Source organism: Zeus faber, assembly GCF_960531495.2.
Source record: "Zeus faber genome assembly, chromosome: 21".
Lineage (NCBI taxonomy): Eukaryota > Metazoa > Chordata > Actinopteri > Zeiformes > Zeidae > Zeus > Zeus faber.
The window spans coordinates 5,896,391-5,917,562 of record NC_137208.1 but is presented as its reverse complement, the minus strand read 5'-3'; the positions used below and the strand labels follow the sequence as shown (position 1 = coordinate 5,917,562).

At 44.6% G+C, this 21,172-nt stretch overlaps 2 protein-coding genes across 2 annotated transcripts in view; both read right to left on the bottom strand.

Moving 5' to 3' along the window:
• aldh1l2 (aldehyde dehydrogenase 1 family, member L2) overlaps positions 1–2,113 on the bottom strand; it is a 30,831-nt gene extending 28,718 nt beyond the window's left edge. Inside the window, exons 1-2 of the mRNA XM_080022451.1 lie at positions 1,971–2,113; positions 781–925 (exon numbers count right to left, since the gene is read on the bottom strand). Of these exons, the coding sequence (XP_079878577.1) occupies positions 781–925; positions 1,971–2,018 (193 nt within the window). The 5' untranslated portion in view covers positions 2,019–2,113. The remainder of the gene's footprint in view (positions 1–780; positions 926–1,970) is intronic.
• Positions 2,114–7,545: 5,432 nt separating this feature from the next.
• samm50l (sorting and assembly machinery component 50 homolog, like) lies at positions 7,546–17,642 on the bottom strand. Its single transcript, XM_080022460.1, has 15 exons — positions 17,493–17,642; positions 15,668–15,781; positions 14,301–14,402; positions 14,070–14,157; positions 13,493–13,599; positions 12,711–12,841; positions 12,529–12,616; positions 11,717–11,845; positions 11,400–11,471; positions 10,965–11,051; positions 10,634–10,704; positions 9,902–9,969; positions 9,290–9,436; positions 8,796–8,937; positions 7,546–8,184 (listed from the first exon to the last, which is right to left on the bottom strand). Exons 1-15 carry the CDS (start codon positions 17,511–17,513, stop codon positions 8,139–8,141), a joined length of 1,413 nt encoding a protein of 470 aa, XP_079878586.1. The 5' UTR covers positions 17,514–17,642; the 3' UTR covers positions 7,546–8,138.
• Between the last annotated feature and the right edge of the window lie 3,530 nt (positions 17,643–21,172).

Genomic DNA, 21,172 nt, shown 5'->3' with positions numbered 1-21,172 from the left:
TCTAATTTTTATCTAATATTATATGTGTCTCTTTCCAACCATGCTGGATTCAATTGATATTTCCCTGGCATCCCTGGCTATGTCGTAAAAGCGATTTCTGGAACATTTTTATTACGTTAGTTTGGCTATTTTCAAGATATTCCGGCCCAAATTCAAGCCCTTCAAGAACCTCAATGACCTGGTTAGAACCCTGTCAGCCAGAATTCATACACACACCCTGCTGAAGTGAAAAAGCTACGTTCCTGAGTTAAGTTCCTAAACTGTGGCAATCCAATCCTTGAAAAAATAAGTATTCACTTAAACATTATATAATCCCTGTAATTAAATATAATTGCAGTTGACTCACTGGACAAGACTCGTCTAATCTAGTCTTTACCATCTTTATCTGCGTTATACATGACGGCAATGAACACTGTGAGGACGGACCCTCTGGTTCAGTTTAACAGAGAGGAGTAGCAGCAGATTCAATTCGATATTGGTTTTGTTCGAACATGGGACGAAAAAAATCTGATTTTGTCCAAATATCCATCCATCTATTTTTTGGTTTGTTTTACCCACGGCTCCCAGCAAGGCAGGTGGACATCCTTAACGGGACACCAGTCCATCACAGGGTCACACATGCAGACACCACATGCACATGTTTTCTGTCCATGCATGGACAAGGCGGGTTCTCCTTATCTGCAGCTGTTAGGTTTTCTGCCTCAACAGGTGACAGACAGAGATATTGACGGACGGACAGACAGACAGACAGACAGACAGACAGACAGACAGACAGCTCACCCAGTGGATCTGCTTTGCCATCCTTGTCTGGGACGGTGAACACCCCCACCACCTTGTGTCCCTGCTTCCTCAGGTTGGCATACACTTCCTGCCCAAACAAGCTCTGGCCAATCAGAGCGAGTTTGAGCTTGTTTTGGTAATAATGCTGTAAGGGGCCAAGCAACGGAAACAGTTATGATGATGACTGGGACCAATTTGTCCCAGTTTCCAACAGAAAACAAAACTGTATTAGCAGAACAAAATTAATTGGATATTTATACATTTATAAGCTACTCTGTAGGTAAATATGTTTCTACGATCGACTGCATCCATGTTAACAGTTCCATTCAAAAACGAGCATCATTACAGAGAGAGAGTCAGGCTGCTTTTTAGTCTGGTCTCTCTTTCCTTGTGGGGCCACGCGCGGAGCATGTAGACCAGGTGCCTTTTCGGACACTTGCACAGATAGACATCTACATAGTACACACACACACACACACACACACACACACACACACACACACACACACACACACACGTGCCTCGGACATGCGGCGCATACACCCCTCAGACAGCCCTGACCGTGCACGGACTGTGGGGAATCATTGGCCGCAGCCCTGTCCCTCCTCCGGAAAGCGGCGAGCTCCACGGCCACGTGTGGCAGCGGGAAGGGGGCGGGTGGGTCTCCGGTTACCTGGGGGGGGGGGGGGGGGGGGCTGTCAGGTGCAGCGGGCAGTGCCGCTCTGCGTGTCAGTGATTCCGCCGCACGGCAACGGAGGTCGCTCCAGAAGTGCCTCCTACGGAATCAGAGCCCACTCCGATGTCAGTTTGCGGGGTCCCCCCCCCCCCCCCTCGCCCAAGCCCACCCACCCCATAAACGCCCGTGATAAGGGACACTAGTGGGTGAGCGATAACCCTGCCGCGGCTTGCATTCGGTCCGTTCGGCCCATTGAACCCAGCGCCTGGGTAAGCTGCCGACCCGCCGCTGCGGACCCGCCGCCGCTGACGCAACTCCCCTCAGATATTGTACAGTAAGGCCGGCGGAGGGGGCGCGCACACACGGTAACGTGGCAGCGCCGTGCGGACCCGTTTCGCAAGGGGGGGGGGGGGGGGGGGGCGAATCGCACCGGTCTGCGGTTGTGTCGCCGCGACAGCGCCGTCCACCTGCATGCCGTGTCGCGCGGTCGCATCGGTGAAGCGGAGCTACTCACGGGTGTCGCAGAGAACCTCCGGATGACTTGGCCGGCCGTCCACAACATGATGGCGCTGCTCTCGGATTTAAAAACCAGATTTTAAAAATAGTTAAAAAATGCTGCGAGGGGTTTGCACGGCCCGAGGTCCCGGCGACACACTGCACCGCGCGCGCACAGACAGACGGACAGACAGACAGACGGAGTGTCCGCGGAGGGGCCGGGGATCGCCACAGACAGCTGACGTTAGACGGATACTCTACGTGCGCGTTCACGGCGGCTCTCCGGAGCGGGCACGCGTCGAAACCCCGGAGAGCGGCAGCGGCAGGGGGCGTTCCCGCCCCCACCGGAAGTGGGCGGAGCGCTCCCGGGCGCCTCCGCTCGCGGCGCCTTCCAGTCTTTCACTTGAACGCGGCGTTGGTGACGTATGGGAACGAAGCTGTAAAAATGAACCAAAGGAAAAACCCAAACAATAAAAATAAAAACAAAAACAAAACATGACCGCAACACCTGAACCAGCGAACAAAACATGGCGTCACGGAGCACTTCCCCACGTCGTCAAAAAGAAGCACATTAAGAAAACAACAACAACAACAACAACAACAACAACAACAACAATAACAACAACTAGCTCATTTTGATGAATTCACGACTTGTCTGAGGTGAACTCGGTTAAATGAAACATTTTGCGCTCACGGCGTTCAAAGGGTTTCCTCTGGCAAGAAAAACAACATAGGATTGTTTGTTTTTGTTGTTGTTTTTGTTTTTGTTTTTAAATGGTGTTAGCGTTGTGTTGCCGTGACTCGAGTCGTTTCTCTGCGGTGGTTTGACAACGGCGACGGACACGTGTCGTTGAACAAAACAACAAGGTCAGCTCCTCACACGAAGATGGAGCGACTTCCACGACCGTTTTGGCCTTAACCTACGGCGTTGAACCGACAACCGGTCTCTCAAGCTCTCGCTCTCTGTCTGTCTGTCTGTCTGTCTGTCTGTCTGTCTGTCTTTCTTGCTCTCTCTCTGTCTGTCTCTCTCTCTCTCTCTCTGTCTGTCTGTCTCTCGCTCTCTTTTTCTGTCTCTCTCACTCTCTCTCTGTCTGTCTGTCTGTCTGTCTTTCTTGCTCTCTCTGTCTGTCTGTCTCTCGCTCTCTTTTTCTGTCTCTCTCAAGCTCTCTCACTCTCTCTCTGTCTGCCTGTCTCTCAAGCTCTTTTGCTCTCCCTGTCTGTACGCTCTGTCTGTCTGTCAGTCAGTCAGTCTGTCTCGCTGTCTGTCTCTATCTTACTGTTTCCGAAGCTCTCTCTCTCGCTGTCTTTCAAGCTCTCTCGCTCTCTCTGTCTGTCTCTTTCTCTTTTGCTCTCCTTCTCTCTGTCTGTCTGTCTGTCTCTCACTCTCTCAGCCTGTCTGTTTCTCTCTGTCTGTCTCTCAAGCTCTCTGTTTCTCTGTCTGCCTGTCTCAAGCTCTCTGTCTCTCAAGCTCTGTCCCGCTCTCTTACCCTGTCTGTCTGTCTCTTAAGTTCTCTCTCTCCCCGTCTGTCTCAAGCTCTCTCTGTCTGGCTGTCTGTCTGTCTGTCTCTCTCTCTCAATTTCAACTAAACAAGCTTCATTGGCATGAAGAGACAGTGCTTATATTGCCAAAGCAAACAAATATTAACAATAATAATAACAACCAACAATGACAGCAATTACAACAATAATAGTAATAATAAATGTACCTATTATGTACAATCACAAAGCCTGATAGCCAAGGCGTTATAGTTCAAATATGACAATCAATCAATCAACAAGCAAACAAACAACAAGATATGAGTCAATATTAACAGAAAGAAGAACAGCCAGGTTCTGATCTGGTGGCGTTTCACGGGACGTCCCTCGGGTTGTGGCAAGAGGCTTGATGTTTAGCTGCCAATATGCAGCAATCAGGTTTTTCACCTAATAGGTATTAGGGTTTGTCCCTTTCTGATTGTGTTTCAAAGTCTTGATTTTTGATTCAAATTTTGGGGAAGAGTAATACTCTTAACTTCAGCATATTTGTCGCAGTGTCGCAAAAGAATGTATCTGTACCTGGTCAATGTCTTTCTTCATGTCTCATCAATCACGGCAGTCAGATATTCTGCCAACGTGTACTGTTGCTCTAGGGCCAAATAACACTCCATTTTACTTTGAGTTGTTGGGGTGTACATACAATAAGTGATGTATATCTCTTTTTGTCTTGTTATAATTTAGTTGGCCGGATTGTCTGTGGGTTGCCCCTCTTTCCCCGGTTGATGTCTTAGTATTTCAGGGCGTTGTGGTGGAATGTTTGGGGGTTCGCTTGTTTTGAAGTTATCGTAGAATTTGATGCCTCTTTTTTCACTTTTGATCTGGAGGGGGTATTGACCCGATTCTGCCCGGCAGGCATTATTTGTGTTTCTTCTGTGAAGGATAAATACGCTTTTACAGAAATCCACATGAAGTGTTTCAATTGGATGTCTGTTATTGATGTTTGCATAGCGGTCCACAAAGGTCACTGCCATACAGAGCAATGGGTTCTACGACTTATTGAAACATTTTTAACCAAATTTCAAGCAGAATGTCTATTTTGATGTTTATTTTAATTGCATAGAATGCTCTCCTTGCCTTGTCCCTTAGGTCCTTCGCAGTCATGATGAAGAGACCTGTGGTGTTGATATTTAGGCCTAGAGGTGTAATTTGTTATGCGTTCTAATTCAATTGTGTCCAAATAGAATTCAAATTTGTGATCCTGATACCCAGATCTTTTTTGAAAAATCCTTATGTTTGTCTTCTTTGGGTTCACTGTCAGAACCGAGGTCTGACAGAACCCGTGTAGGTGATTGAGACAGTTCCGCCCGTCACACGCCACCCAAGTGGCGTTTTCAGGGCCCTCCTGCACAGAGACACAAAAGACAATGGGTTGCAGACACCAGTTTATTGTAGAGAGGAGGCTAGGTGGAATTTACCAGGAGCAGATCGAACATGTCATGACAGGGCTCCTATCTTGAGTGTGTGTGAGGATAGGGGATTTAACCTGTTGCCCGTTAGCTCAACCAACGAGCAACAGGTATGCAGCCACTCATGACCCTGACACTGACCCAATCACATAGACCCAGGTCAGGTGTGGCTGCTCAAACCATCCCTTCCCCACATCACAGTGATCTAACCCTAACCCTTCCTTGGTAGGAGACATCAGCACTAGGTCATCCGATAAACAGCAGCAGGCACTTGATTTCTGTCATGTAGGGTGATACCAGGATCTGAAGATTGATTTATTAATATTAATGTTGAATAGAGTAGGGGACAGTTTGCATCCCTCTTTGACCCCATGTTCCTGTGGAAACAAATCTCTTTGCTTGTTGCTACTTGTGACAGCACATTTGTTGTTTGTGTACATTGATTTTATGACATTATATGTTTTACCACTGACACCCATTTCAATCAGTTTATAGAAAAGGCTGTTGTGCCAAATTGAGTGAAATACTTTTTTGACGGATACAAAACACGCAAAGATTTTGCTTTTGTTTTGGTTTATTTGTTTGTCAATTAGGGTGTGGAGGGTAAGGATGTGGTCTGATGTGTGGTTATTTGGGTGGAATCCAATATGACTTTTACTCAGAAATTTCTGTTCGTCAATGAAGTGCATTAGTCTGCTGTTTATAATGCTTTAGAACAGTTTTCCTAAATTACAGTTAACACAGATTCCTCTAATTATTTGGGTCTGATTTGTCACTTTTTTTGTAAATTGGTGTGATCAATCCTTGGTTCCAAATATCTGGGGGAATGGAAATTCTTCAATAACGTTAAGCTGATTTTGGATATGCTTTTCCTTTTTTGTTGTAATTTAGTTGTCTGGGTCCCAATGTTTGTGATTGGATTTACAGTCTTTCCTTCGAGTTTTCCACTATTTGTCAAACCATTTGTTGTCATTTAATCTTTTTGGGTTATTCTTTCTTTAAATCTGTAAATGTTTCTGATTTAACAAATATGATATTTGTGTTATCAAGTGCCAAATTGACACCTTTGGTATTGAAGGGTGTCTTTCTCAAAATGTCTGAGATCGTCCTGCAACATAACTGTCCCGTTCTTATTTAAGTTGACTGCAATCAAGACACTATCAGGGTCCTCTTCCTCTTTTATTTTAAGTCTCCACCCGTTCATTTGACCGACCGGTAGTGGGAACTTGTTACTGTGTCAGTTGGTTAATGAAGAAGATGAGGTCACTCGCATCATTTTTTTTCTGGACTCCCTGGCCTCTCCATCAGTTTCTGCTTGTGTTGTTGTAAAATGTTGAAAATAAAATAAAATAAATAATAAAATAGTAATGGTGTACTCAATGGTGTAATTTGTGACAGTTTTTTCACGAATGTACTGCTCCAACTGTACATCATTATTAAATCAAACTCGAATGACAAGACTTCTGACACGTCCCGGTTTCAACGAGACCTCAACCATGTCTGTGCGTACTGTGGTTGTTGTGTTCCAGATACTTTTAACCCGAAAAACGCAGAGAAGATTAAAAACGTAAATATCCCAGCAATAACAATAGGGGCCCAGCCTGAAGGGTATTTAATCCACACAAATGTATTTAATGTTTTCAATCAATATTTTTGGCCAATCACAGGTGTTTATATAATATGGGGTGGGTTTGACATGATGTAGAGCCGTTAATGCACCTTACCAAGATGGCTGCCACTGACATAGAATGGTCTGTTGAATCCGTTATCACCATATGGCACCTTACCAAGATGGCTGCCACTGTCTATCCCACGCTCTGTTTGGTTCTTGGTCTATCCAGTGCTCCGATTGGTTGTGCGTCTATCTAGTGCTCTGACTGGTTGTAGGCCTATCCAGTGCTCCGATTGGTTGTGGGTCTGTCCCAGGCTCTGATTGGTCCGAGGTCTATCCCATGTTCCGATTGGTTGTAGGTCTATCCCAGGCTCTGATTGTTTGTAGGTCTATGTTCTGATTGGTTGTAACATGTCCACAAAGCTGAACGTTTTGATTATTGCGTTCTAATATTTTTTTCCTCTTCACCTCTGCCTCAACACACCAGAAAGCAGTCATTCTGAAGTAGATTATAAGATGTGAGTTGAAACCAAGTTGGTTTAGATTTTATATAATGTTCACTGTTGACTGGTCTGACCGTCGATGTCATAATGAACTATAACAATATAATGAATGATAATGTGCTCTAGAGGCTGTTTGTCCTCTTTCTGTCCACCCAAACAGAGTGACCACGGTGACTAAAGCTGGCTGCCCGGGGCCCTTACACCTGTTGTGTCTCCCAAGATAAGAGATAAGCAGCGGTGGTCAAACAGAGGTCCGGCCGTATCCACACTCAGCTGGACCAAGCAGGTTCCTGCAGGGACAAAGGTCCAGGCGGTCAACGCTCAGCCAGGCTGCACGTGGAGGACAGTAGCTAGCACCCACCCACCCACCCACCCACACACACACACACACACACTTTATATTAATGGCTTTTACACTAAATGTGCTTAGATGAGGCTAAGAAAACTGCTGCTGAAATAAAAGAAATGCATCTGTCCTTTCCTGACATTTTTAAACATATTTAAAAATGTGTTCAAACCAGTCGACAGATACAGAGGAAACAAGTTGTGATTTATTTGTGTGCAGAATAGAACAACTTAGACAACATCAAAATAGAGGGCTAACAGGTAAGAGCACTGCTGGTCGTTTGCACTTCTGCAGCTTGGGCGGGGAAATCAACGCACCCTCCCACAGAATCTCACGTGACACATTTGAACAAACATTTTTTTTTTTTGCCGCAACCCGAATTTGTGTCTCATAATGCGTCACATGAAATAAAAAATGGTTCTTCACCGTTTTTGTTTCCTTCCCTGCTTTTGCCGTCGATCGGTGACTTAGTAAAACACACACAGCGGCTCACAAGACACAGGAACTGGATTCTGCATGGGCTGCAGACGTGGGAGGCAAGGACAGTGGGGGACAGGTTTACGCCCGAATCTCTATTGAAGGACCAGGGATTACTGGTGTTACCTTGAGTCACCACGGGAAGCAAAGTGGACGATGCTATTGGTGGATATCAAGGGGGGTGGGGCATACTTCTTCGGTATGATGCAGTGGGGCCCATGCTTAACTCTACAAGTGACAAATGCTCTTTCCCTGTTGACGGAGTGAGATCTCTGCCTGAGTTTTCAAAGGCAGCGGGGTGATGACATCACAGGAACCGAATTCCTGCGCCAAACTGGACACCGTCGCAAATCCTGCATAGGCAGAGGCGACAAAAGGGACGGGAAGTGGAGTTAAATAGACGGCCACCACTCGGGGGAGCACTAGCTTATTACAACTTGGTCAAAAAAAGTCCTTGGCTTCCCTGAAAGCTCGCCATCTTGTTAAATGGAAACTAGTGTTTATTCTTGTTTAAGTCGCTCTTTGTCTGATATTCATCCGTGCAAAAAACAGGCTTTTTTTGGATGAGAATTCACAGAAGAAGTAGTTATCTCATAACTTCCCTAGGTATCAGCAAATTTTATTTAAGACATTTTTAATGCCAGTTGTTGGTTCAAATCAAGTTTGTGTCGGAAAAATGAACAAGAATTAGATCTACTGAATATTTTCTATATTAAGCTAAATAAAATATAATTTTTGGGCTGTTGATGATGCTGATCACGCAAATCAGAGCCTAAAACGCAATCAAACTTTGTATGATTTTGCGTTCTAATTTCCAAGAGACTGAAAATATTTTCAATGTCCTGGTTCTGAATAATATATGTTTCCAATTTCTTTATGATCTTTAAAAAAAGAATATATATATATATTATTATTATTATGGTATGAGGGCCTTTCAGTAAAATTAAAGTCAACTTGTTTGTACCTGTCTCCGCTCTGGACTCCCATGGGTACACAGTAGTTGAGCTCCAGTCGGGCGATGTTCCCCAGGCGCAGAACGATTCCCGCTCCATACGACCAACGCAGACACTCCGCCAGCTTCCGTAGGTGCGCTCCGGGACCCTCACCTGGATGGTGCATTTTAAAGAGTCAAGATTGTTTTAAGGTTTTTTTTCCTTCTCCTTTTTTACCTAACCGTCACAAATTATTGTGTGTGATTTTTATCACTTTTTTTTACTTATAAAAATAAATATAAATAAATAAATAAATAAAATAATAATAATAATAACAATAAATATATATATATATATACGTATTTTTTTAATATCGTCTTAAATGGATTTTTGATATTTTTCAATGTAAATTAAGACTAAAACGTAACTTCTTAGTTTAATCATCTAACGTCTTATACCACCATGTTAAATTAAAACACGATGTCTGCAGTTTATCACCAGGACGATTCAAATACTTTGAACTCACCGTAGTTGAGGTTGCACAGGTTGCCGGCGTTGAGGAAAAAATGCGTCCTGAAGAGGTCGCCGAAGCCGCCCCGTCCAGGCCGGAAAGGCAGCGGTGTGTAGAGGTGGAGCCCACCGGCCCAATAGGCCTCCCCGCCCAGGTAGTCACCTGGAATACATCAGAGGCTGTTTCACCAGGTGTCGGAGAGAAAGAGATGGACCCGCTGAAGGCATTTGTTAAAAGTGGTGAACGTGTTAAAAATAGTGACATCATGTTGATCGTTATATTCTATCGTTGTCTTAAATTTACCTTTAACACGATGATGTCGATAACGAAGAAATAGCGCCATCTACTGGATAGGTTGTGCGTTGCATGATTTATTTCCTCTAAACGAATGAAAATTGAATTGGAGGCCACCATTATTATTTAAACCGATTTGACGATGATTCAATTGGACCCGTGTCGTTTGTCTCCAGAACTACTTTCACCAACAGCAGACCCCGTAAACAATAATGAAAACGCATGATCATTTACAGGGCTCTCTCTCGCAGGCTTAACCGGGGAAAGAGAAAACACGCGGCCATTTTGAACAACCCACTCTCACAACTTTCTCAGCGCGTGGCGGCGTCTCACCCTCGCTCTGTGGACCGATGCTGTACATCCCAAAGCCTCGCACGCTGGTGGGCCCGCCGAGGTAGAACCTGGACCAGAAGAGATTGACATGAACCAGCGCCTCACAACCAGGGCTTCCCCTTCAGGAAGCGCGGGAAAATATGCTTCTACAGATAACATACCATGAAACTACCATCACATCAATTCATTTAAGTATAACTACTTCAAGTTTCTTACTCCTTGTTTCAGCTCCATGACGCGTACTTTCACCTTTTTTCTTCTTTTTTTTTTTTTTTTTACTTCCTTACATCGCTACAACCGTACTTAATGCTAGACAATTAAATCAAGTATTATTCAAATTAAACTCTGTGAAGGACAGCAGGGAATGTATGGCTTTCAGAAACTGAAGTTAGACATCCAAAGTTTCACCCAAAGGGTTCGCAGCCAGGTGACGCTTCTTAGAGTACGGAGGGGGCCGAGGCAGCCGCCTGGAACCATCTTCATCTTACGCATTCCTTACGCCTCACCAGGATCTCAGCTTCCATCGTGCTTACCTTCATTGTGGGATAGTTCTGAATTGATTGTGCCTGCCTGCCATAACTACAATATATCTGGTGATCGTCTCAGCGGCAAACTCGCAAGATAGTATTTGAAAATAAGTAAATAAATAAATAAATAAATAAATAAATAAATAAATATTTGGACAGGTTGAGCAGTTTCCAGGGCAACATCATGTCACACCACAGGACGTACCTGTCGGCAATGCACGAGGGTTGTCCTCCAAGCGGATAGAGCATCCCACCCCACAAGGAGGCAGACAAGACCTGACACAAAAATATATGTAAAAAAAAAATATATATATATATATATATAATATAACAATAATAATAAATAAATAGATCAATCAATTAAATAATTAATCATTTTTTTAAATATATACATAAAAAAAAAGAAAAAGAAAAAGAAACCACAAAATCATATATCTGCAAAATTATGAGATGTATAAAAGTTGTAATAAATCATACTATAAGTCATCAACCAACAAGTCATAAATGAACACCGGAGGTACAGAGTTCTCGCTCACCGAGTCCCAGAAGAGACGCTTGTTGACTTGCAGCTCAAAGTCCTCCTTCAGGAAGCTGGCGTCTCCGCCCGTGTACCCAGCCAGCTCCTGAAACGTGATTTAGGTTCTACATGATCCAGATGGAGAAAACTGGGAAACTAGGATGAAAACGCTCATCACCGCACATGCTCTAACGGCGCCAACGTTATCTAAATGAAGTGACGGCCGTTTCGCTCGGGACCCCCTGGAACCCCTTGTCGGTCCCCGGGCCCCTCGCTGAGAACCACTGCTGATTGGACATACACAGACATGTGTGTGTGGAGACACAACACACACACACACAGACAAGACAATCATGAACACACACACACGCACGCACACACACATACACACACACACAGACAAGACAATCATGAACACACACACACACACACACACACACACACACACACATACCTGGTTGATTCTTAGTAAGGCACCTCTGTGGGGGAAAATGGCAGAATTCCTTGAGTCGATTGACACAGTGTGCTAGAAAAGGAAGAAACCAAAGAAACCATGAGATCAATACACGAGTACAAACATCCGTCCAAAACTATCACGGCGTGTGATTCGATGACAAGAACATCCACAAATAACCTCACTGTATCGGGATGTTCAGAGTTTCATTTGGGCTTGGGCACGGCACATTCCATTACTGGCGGCAATCACAAGTAGACCCGACAAGGTAAAGGGGTGAATCAGAGCACCGAGCTGGTTGAGGTGGAGCTCCGTACCGAAAGCGCTGACTTGAGGGAGTGTCCGCTCTCCTCCCGCACTGCGAAGGAGGCGCTGCGAGCCAGGCAGCCCAGCTCCCTCCAGACGCCCTCCCACTTCAGCGTGTGGCTCGTCACCCCGAGAGGAAACTGAGCAGAGCGAGACGACAAGGGATGCTGAGCGGGGCTATTCAAGGACTTCCGGGTACCTTTTCAAGCACCTATTTTTATTTTTTTAAAGACTTCACAGAAAAACAAATAGAATCAATTAAAGTACAATAGAATGTCATTGTCTCTTATTTATAAGAAGTCTATCGATCATTTGTTTAATTGTCATCTACAGTTCAGTGTCTTTTTCCAACCATGCTGGATTCAATTTACATTTCCCTGGAATTATTTTATAATATATATTTTTTTATTATGTTACAATTTGTAAAACAAACCAGGGAGAATATCACAGGTTTTGAAAGTTTTCTTCCAACTTTCAAGGCAGTACTTAAATTTCAGAGGGTGAAATTCAAGCACTTGAAGGAGCTGGTAAGAACCCTGTGAGATATTTCGTACAAGAGATTTAACTCACATCAACCAAAATGTACAAAAATTCGGCATTGTCTTTGTTGTTGTCTCGATAGTCATTTGCATTACAGCATAACATTAGAGATTTCTTTTCGAGGGCTTTATTCAAATTCCAGTCACATCTCTAACTTTACGAAATGCAACTTAAAAAAAAAAAATGTATATAATAATAATCAAGCATTCTCTTCCCATGAACATGTGGTATGAAGCCTGTTTCCTGAATAACTCTCTCTCTCTCTCTCTCTCTCTCTCCTTACGCTCAGCTCCGCCGACAGCCCTCTGTCCGTCTCTTTCAAGGAGCTCCACGGAAACTGGCCGGTGACTTTGTACAGGTTGAGGGCGAGACTGAAAGAGAAGAGGAGGCCGTCAGGACAGTAAACGTCAGGCCCGTCGAGGTGCGCGGTGCGGGCGGGGCGCGGTGCGGTGCTGCTGCCCGTACTTGCGCTCAAAGTGTCCGGGCTGCGGCTTGAAGAAGGAGAGGCCGTACGACGTCTCCTTGGTCCCGTAGGAGAACTGGAAGGTGAGTTTCTCGGCGCGGCCAAGCATGTTGGGCAGCTTCAGGCCCAGCACCTGGAGGTCGGAGGTCAAAGGGTCAACGCGCGCCCACGCACGCAAGATTGGAGTTGTTGGATAGGTTTGAAATCTCAGGATTTCGTGTCAGGGCCGAGAGGCATGAGAATGGAAGACCTGGAGAGATTCTGCAGGTGGTCCTGGGACACTGCTGACTGTCCCAAAAATTATAATGACAAAATACTATGAATAGCAGATTAAACTTTATCATATCAATGAAATCAATGTCTAATTCCAAGATTAAAATTCAAATGTATATATATTTTTATTTTTTTTTGCCTTTTTAAAGAAAAATTGCATACATATTTTATTTAATCAAAACATGAAGGCAAATATATTACATCTGATTTCGGATTTTATTATACAATTCAATCTTTTTTTTTTGCCGATTAGATGAAATCATTTTGAAGAATGCTAAATGACTTGTAGATGCTTTCATATGGATTAAGTCTTTATGAAGTGTTCTTTAGCACGACAGACACCGCGCCTTCCTCTGTCACATAAAAAAAAAAAGCATCAAAGGAACGTGGATGTGAAACGGTTAAACTCGAAACATCAAACGCATGCCACAGGCAGTGTGTGTGTGTGTGCGCGCGTGGGTGCGCGTGGGTGCGCGTGGGTGCGCGTGGGTGCGTGCGCTGAACCTCTCACCATGCTCCCTTCGTTGTTGCCGACCATGGTGTTGTAGCTCCCCGTCAGCCTCTTGACCTCCGTCACCTCGAAGGTCACATCCAGACCGTTGGGCAAAGCGTCGGTGCCTGAGAAGCAAAGCATTCGCCACGAAGCTAGTGCCATGATCACATATAAAAGCCCTTTCAACTGGGAACCTCAGAACGGCGCCTGCAGGGCGGAGCTGGGTTTGACGGGTCGGCACCAGAGCCGCATCAGGCCGCGACTCCGGTTGGGTTATTATGGAGTGCGTCAGGAAACTTAAAACAATGTTCCAGCTCCACCGCCAGATGTCCTTCTTTGCTAAAGATCGAGTGGAGAGCACCTGCTGTGCGGGACATGGGCTTTTCACTCCATACAACGGCATTAGTGTTTGAACAGGCGTATCCTCCTGTTACCGCAGGTTTGATGGAACAGCTTAATAGAAAATCATTCAACATTTCATAACCATTCAAAATTTTAAAGCAATTAAATTATTATTATTTTTTTAATCTTACTGGTTGACATTAATAACCAACGCAATATCATTTTGATTGACCGTGCGAGAATAAGCTGTGACCTTCCGACGTGTCGATGAGCACCTCCACCTCCTTGAAGACGCCCAGACGAAGCAGTTTCTGCCTGGCGACGTGTGACTTCTTCATGACCTGCCGCACAAACAGAGAAATTAAAAAAAAAAAAAAAAAACTCTGGCGTTTTGCGGGGTTTTTTTTTTTTTTTTTTTTTTTAACCCCGCCCGACGTTAACGAAAGTGAGCACAGCCGGGCGGGCGGCGCGTTGGAATGCCTACGTCGATGAGGTTTTTGGCGAGGAAGACTTCGGAGATCTCGTAGCCGAGTAAATCTTCTTTGGTTCTTCCGAGACCCTGGATGTTGACGTGTTGGACGACGACCTGCGAAGGAGGAGACGCTTCGGTCACTGCTCGTTTGTTTGCCCTGACCCGCCCTAAAAAAGACAATCTCTGTTCAAATCAAACAGTGAAATGCGAAAATGAACGTCCACAATGTATTGGTGCACCCGGTTGGTCCTGGAATTACAAAATGAATGAACAAAATGAATTTGAGGACGTTCAAGTACTTTTTTTTTTTTTCAAATTTTTAAGACTAAAATATCAATTTTCATTGTGATCATTATTAATTCAAATATAATCTTCTGTCTATTACTTATATGAGTTTATCTATTACCACACACACACACACACACACACACACACACACACACACACACACACACACACACACACACACACACACACACACACACACACACACACACACACACGTCATTTACTATAATCAGTGTCTATTTCCAACCATGCTGGATTAAATATGGCATCATGTTCTGGAAACCTTTTTATCACGTTACGATGTGGATAACAAAACCAGCGGGAATATCGCAGCTTCTCAATGGTCGTGTTATTTTTCCAAGGACTTTTCAAGCACTTCAGTACCGAAGGGGCTATTTTCAAGGTATTGCAGTACTTCAATTTCTGAGGCCGAAATTCAAGCACGTCAAGCACACCTCAAGGACCGGGTAAGAACCCTGTGCACAACAACAACAACAACCACAACAACAACAACATCGACGACAACAACAACAACAACAGGTTTTAAAGAGAACCTCTGCTGTGGTTTATTGGTTTGTCTACAGAATGTGACCATCGTAATAAAGTCTCCAGGAGAGAAGCGGTGCCTGGGCCGCTTGTAACACAGTGACTACAACGTTTTATTTTTATAATTCACCGTTTTGTTCCGCCTGGCTCTCGACAACAATTCCATTCCACCCATTGGCGGGACGAGAGCACTTGTATTTTCACCGGTTAAATAGGCAAACTCACGCTCTTTTAAAGAACATAATTACCGCAGTGAGGCAGACTCCTTCCAAGCCGTGGAACATTTAACGCTAGGCTCGCTATGTTGAAAAGGGTTTTTTTTTTTTTTTTTAATGACGACATTCCTTCACCACAGCACCCACAAATAAAATTTCAAGGGAAACACAGGCTTGAATAACTAGTTGTTGTTACATGCATTATAAAGTGGCTTCCATCTTCATTCTGTCTATTTTTTTAATGGGGGGGGGGGTCTGAAAACAACACTTTTGGTTTTGTGGTGTAAAGCAAGAGTTTGCGTCAACGTTTTAGGATCATGTTCAGCTCACGTCTTTGTTTTCCAGGACCTCCTGCTTGGTTTCCTGCTCCAGTTCTGGTACCTCCATCATGTCGTCTGGACTGACACCCAGGTCACGCCCGTGCATCGGTAGAGGGTCCAAGCTCTGCACAACCACAACCCATGAACAGTGTGCGTTAAAAAAACAAAACAAAAAAAAAAATATATATATATATAGCCGACACATTTTAAAGGACAGCTGTCGTGGAAAAGAAAGGTCAGGACAGGGTGGGATGGGTGGAGCTGGACTCTCTTAAAACCAGTCTGACAAACAACATCATTATTATACTGAATACAAAACCAAGAGCACAGCGGCGTTGGAAGATCCATCAATATCATACGGATATTGTGATGCGAGACTCGATCTCGTCTGATATGCTGATGATCGTGATATGGAAATACATTGAAACGTTGCCGTTCAGGCGACATGGTAGTAAAGCAATGCAACTTTCCTAAACTTCCTAGGCTGCTCTAGCTGTGCATGAGCAGCGCTGCCTGCTGGGTCATAACATCCACATTCATTCACTGACGATCACGTCTCAATGATACCACGACCGGCTGCCTTGACCTGGCTGGGGGGGATTATATGCTGTGAACCATACAGTATTTGAGCATGTTATAACCGCTTGGTTTTACACGCTGGGACACACAGTATACACCGATGTTAATTTATATACGTATGCAAACTTATACAATTTTCTGTTTTTGACGCGGTGTGAATTGTTGAGACAGAAGGTTTTATTCTTTATTTCTACGTTTATTGTACATTGCGTTTTTTTTTTTCTATTTATCATCGTTTATCATTATTACTTTATTATGTTGCATTTTGATATAATCTGCTGTAACACTACAATTTTCCCCTGGGCATGAATAAAGTATCTATCTATTGATCTATCTATCTACTGTATCGATCTATCTATCGATCAATCTATTGATCCATCTATCAATCGATCTATCTACCCTTCTACAGTATAAATTGATCGACTGTCTCTGTCTATCTAATGATCTACTGTATCTATCTATTGATTGATTTATCTATCTATTGATCTACCTATCTCTCTACATATTGATCTACCTACCTATCTATCTATCTACCTATTGATCTATCTATCTATCTATCTATCTATCTACCTATGGCTCTAGCTATCTATCCATTGGTCTACCTATCTATTTACTGTATGTACTGTATCTATTGATCTACCTATCTACCTTCTCTATCTATCTATATATTGCTCTATCTATCTATCTATCTACCTACCAACCAATTTACTGTATGTACTCTATCAACTGTATGTACTGTATCTACCTACCTACCTATTTACTGTATGTACTCCATCCATCTATCTTGCCATCTATTTACTCCATCCATCCATCCATCCATCCATCCATCTATCGCCCCACCCACCAGGTCATAACATCTGCATTACTAATGGTTGTTTCTTGTCAGTTAATATCTTGAGAAAGCATCAACAGTCATTCCCAACGCATCATATTTAAAGTCATCCATGGGTTCGTCAGAGAACATCGCGATATTTGATGTAGTCTGTGGTGACTAGATCAAATATCGCCCTCGACGGCAGGAGGTAAAAACATGAGGGTGAAACGACATTGGCGAAGGGGCTCAACAAATGACTAATTACAGTCTCGTTCATTGTTTCGGTAGCTTGTCCAAGTGACAGCGTACGAAAGCAAACGGGGTACCGGGGATGTCGGACACGCTCCCAGTGGCTGACTACCGCCCTGCAGTACGAACGCGACGTCCGTGGGGAGGTCATGCCGAGAAAAAAAAACCTCCTACAGCCCGGAGCGCGGTTTACCTTCGCCTGGACAGACCCCATGGTGAGTCGCCGGTTTCCGAAAGGCGCCTTTGCTGCGGATTTATGAGTTTGACTTTGTCGTACGGCGAAGAAATAAACAAACAGCGACGGCTAGCCTGTGGAGAACCGAGCCCCCGACATGGGAGACGCCATGACACCTGCAGCGTCATAACTGCCCGTCGCTGGTTGGTCATTCATGCGGAACTGAAAAATATAATAAGAAAACTTGTTTTTAAATGTTTTATTTAGTTGTTTGTTTGCTTACAAATCCGTACATTCATTCATCCACTGTATTAAATTAATTTTTTGATTTACTGCTGAATTTATTGATGGATTTATCAATTGATTCATTGTTTATTTTTCTTTGTTTGTGTTCGATTCAACAACTATTATAATGGCAGGATATCGTTTGCACAATGTTTCTGGTTCTGTCCGCCGTTCTATTCGCAGCTGATTTTCTCTGACATTGTTTGTATAATTCAGTGAAATAAATAAATAAATATATATATATATATATATATATATATATATATATTTTTTTTAATTTTAAATAAAAGTCAGCGCGGGTTCCCCTGTCGCGGAAAGGGGCGTTACCGGTGCGAAAACGTTACCGATGTAGTTCACGATTGGCTCCAGCAGAGGGCGCTATCGCGACGCCTCTGAAATTGGCTGTCAACCAGAAGACTCGGTGATCAGGACCAGGGATGAACAGGGATCAGAGTAGATAATTAAACATTTTGGAAATGTATTCCAATATTGAATTCATTACAGTTACACCCCCCCCCCAGAAGAAACTATAGATTAGAAAAACAATTTTAAAAAAAGTCATTGAAAAGCAAACAGCTTGAAAGAAAACATTCAGAAAACCACTGAGGCAAAAATAAATACATAAATTAATTAATATTAATGTCTGAAAAGGACCAGGAAGAAGTCAACGTCACCCACCCCCTCTTCTCTATATGTTGAATTTAAATGAAGTTGATTTAAAGTTCGACATTAAAAAAAACCTCTCAATGGAAGTTTTCTATGCTACCGGTTAAATGTCATGATTTTATTTCATCTTTCTTTACATTTCTCCTACACATGAAGACTAAACGGTAGCTCCGTGACTTCTATGTTTCTCATAAATAAGGTATATAATAAATATAAATATAAATGTAACCATCAATATACATAGAAATATACGTTTAAATATAAATGTGAATAGAAAGATAAATATACATGTAAATGTGAATATAAATTTGAATATAATTTGAATGTAAATAAAAATATGAACATAACCATCAATATAAATATAAAACATACATTAAAAGTAGCTCTCCCCCTCGTCCTCCTTCTCTTCCTCTCTCCCTCCCTTTCTCTCTCTCCCTCTCTCACTCTTTTTTCTCTCTCTGCCTCCCTCTCTCTTTGTCTCCCCCTCTCCCTTCTCTCTCTCCTCTCCCCTCTCTCTCTCTCCTCTTCCCCCCTCTCCTCCCCCTCTCCCGTACCCCCTCTCTCTTCTCCCCCTCTCTCCCCCTTCCTTTCTCTCTCCCCCCTCTCTCCCCGTCTCTCTCCTCTTTTCTCCTCTCTTTGCCTCCCTCTCTCCTTCCTTGCCCCCCCTCTCTTTCTCCACTCACCCTTTCTCCTTGCCCCCCCCCTCTCTCTCACTCCCTCTCTTCTCCCCTTCTCATCTGTTTCACTCTCCCTCTCTCCCTCACTTTCTCCCTCTTCTCCCCCTCTCTCAGTGTTTCTCTCCCCCACCCTCTCTCCCTGTTTCTCTCACTTCTCTCCCTCTTTTCTCTCCCCCTCCTCACCCTCTCTCCTCGTTTCTTGGTCTCTCTCTCTCTCACTCCCTCTCTTCTCTCTGTCTCTCTCCCCCTCTCCTCCCCTTCTCTTCTCTCTGTTTCCCTCTCCTCACCCCCTGCCCCCCCTCTCGCCCCCCCCCCCCGTTCTCTCTTTCTCCCTCTTCTCCCTCTCTCTATCTGTTTTCTGTCTCTTCTCCCCCCTCCCCTCTCTGTCTCTCCCTCTCCCTGTCTCTCTCTCTCCGTCTCTCTCTCTCTGTCTCTCTTTAACTCCTCCCCCCCCCCCCCCCCCTCTCTCTCTCCCTCTCCCTTTCCCACTCGCCTCCCCCCCCTCCCCTTTCTCTCAGCGTTTCTCTCCTCCACCCTCCCTCCCTCCCTCCCTCCCTAAATTACACCTCCCAATCCCCTCCTCAAATCAGGCCGCAGCCAATCAGCGTCGGGGAGCGTCTCGGAGCGCCTCTCGGTCCTCCCGCGGCTCCGGAGCGTCTTTTCTCCCAGACACGCACCAGCACACCGCGCTGTGACACCGCTCCACCATGGGAAGCGCCTGTTTGTTTATCCTCCTCATAAATACTTGTGGGGTGATGGGGAATGTCGGACTCACAGGTAAGAGCTTCCCTCTGCCGTAAGAATCAAAAAAAAATAAAATAAAAATAAAAAGAAAGTAGAAAAAGACGCTCTTCTGAGCGGCCGGGGGTCGAGGCTTGTTGTTTAAGAGGCTGGAGCCGTGAGAAGTTTGAATGTGAGCTGTGCGTGTGGGTGTAGTACCACGTTGAGAGCAGCAGATTGCTGGGGAACGCGGCGGCTCTTGACGCGCAGCGGGGGGGGGGGGGGGGGGTGGGGGGGGCGACGCGGTGATCGCGATCGATTCGAGTGATCGAAATGCTCCGGAACGACACGCTGGGGTGTGTTCCGCTGAGCTCTGCGTCGCCTGGCGTGCGGCTCCACTTGATTTTTTATTTTATTTTTCTTAACTTATTGCCTTTGCTGTGCATCACGCATGGAAATCGTGTCTTAGAAGTTCAATTTTTAAGACAGGATGACAGGATAATTATATAATTGTAATTTCATATCTTTTCTCATTTATCTTATATTTTCCTGTGTTCATCTACATTCGTGTATATTTCACCCCCTACACCCTGTTGACGTGTGTGTGTGTGTGTGTGTGTGTGTGTGTGTGTGTGTGTGTGTGTGTGTGTGTGTGTGTGCGCGTGCGCGCAAAGTACTTTATTCCATTTTTATTTTCATCCGTCAACTTGTGCTGTCAACCGTGTGTCAACACCTGAATGCCCCATGAATAAAGTCGTCTGTTATCTCATCTTAACTCATCTTATTGTGTGTTACATGACCTTATATGACCTTATTTTATTCCATGTTGTCTGGTGCTACCTTTGGAAATAGACATTCTTTTGACAGCTCAGTTGCTTTCAGAATGGACATTTTTAAATATATCTATGATCCCATCCAGCAGCACTGGCAGGGCAGGGAGCATCTCCTCCGCCCAGGGCCACGGGAGCCCATCTGGGTGCGGAGGTGGGAGGCGTGGGGGTGGGGGGGGGGATTTGGAAGTGCAGCTCCAATATATTGACCAGCCCTCAGCACACATCGCGCACGGCTCATTGTTCCTTCCCCGCTCGGTGTGAATGGACAAGAAGTCAATATTGAGCCGTCCACCGAAGCATGTGCTGAGCCGGGCTTTTGTCAAGAGTCGTGGGCTGAAACCAGAGGAGAACCACACTGGTCTGCCATCTGCCCCAAACCCCTCCTGTAGGATTGGGCGGGTGTGAGCCTTTCTGGGCAACATTAAAGTTGCGATCCATTGGATCGTCCGTGTTGGCTGGGTGACACTACAAATCCCAGAATTCGATTCAAGACTGCAACCCCGCCCCCCGCCCCAAC

Bases quoted from the DNA above. Each gene is read 5' to 3' on its own strand.
- samm50l (XM_080022460.1), bottom strand. From the start codon at position 17,513: ATGGGGTCTGTCCAGGCGAAG. The intron at 14,403-15,667 runs GTGAGCTGAACA...CCTCCTTCGCAG, and splicing joins AGGTCCTGGAAAACAAAGAC to GTCGTCGTCCAACACGTCAA. The intron at 12,617-12,710 runs GTACGGGCAGCA...CTTCTCTTTCAG, and splicing joins CCCGGACACTTTGAGCGCAA to TCTCGCCCTCAACCTGTACA.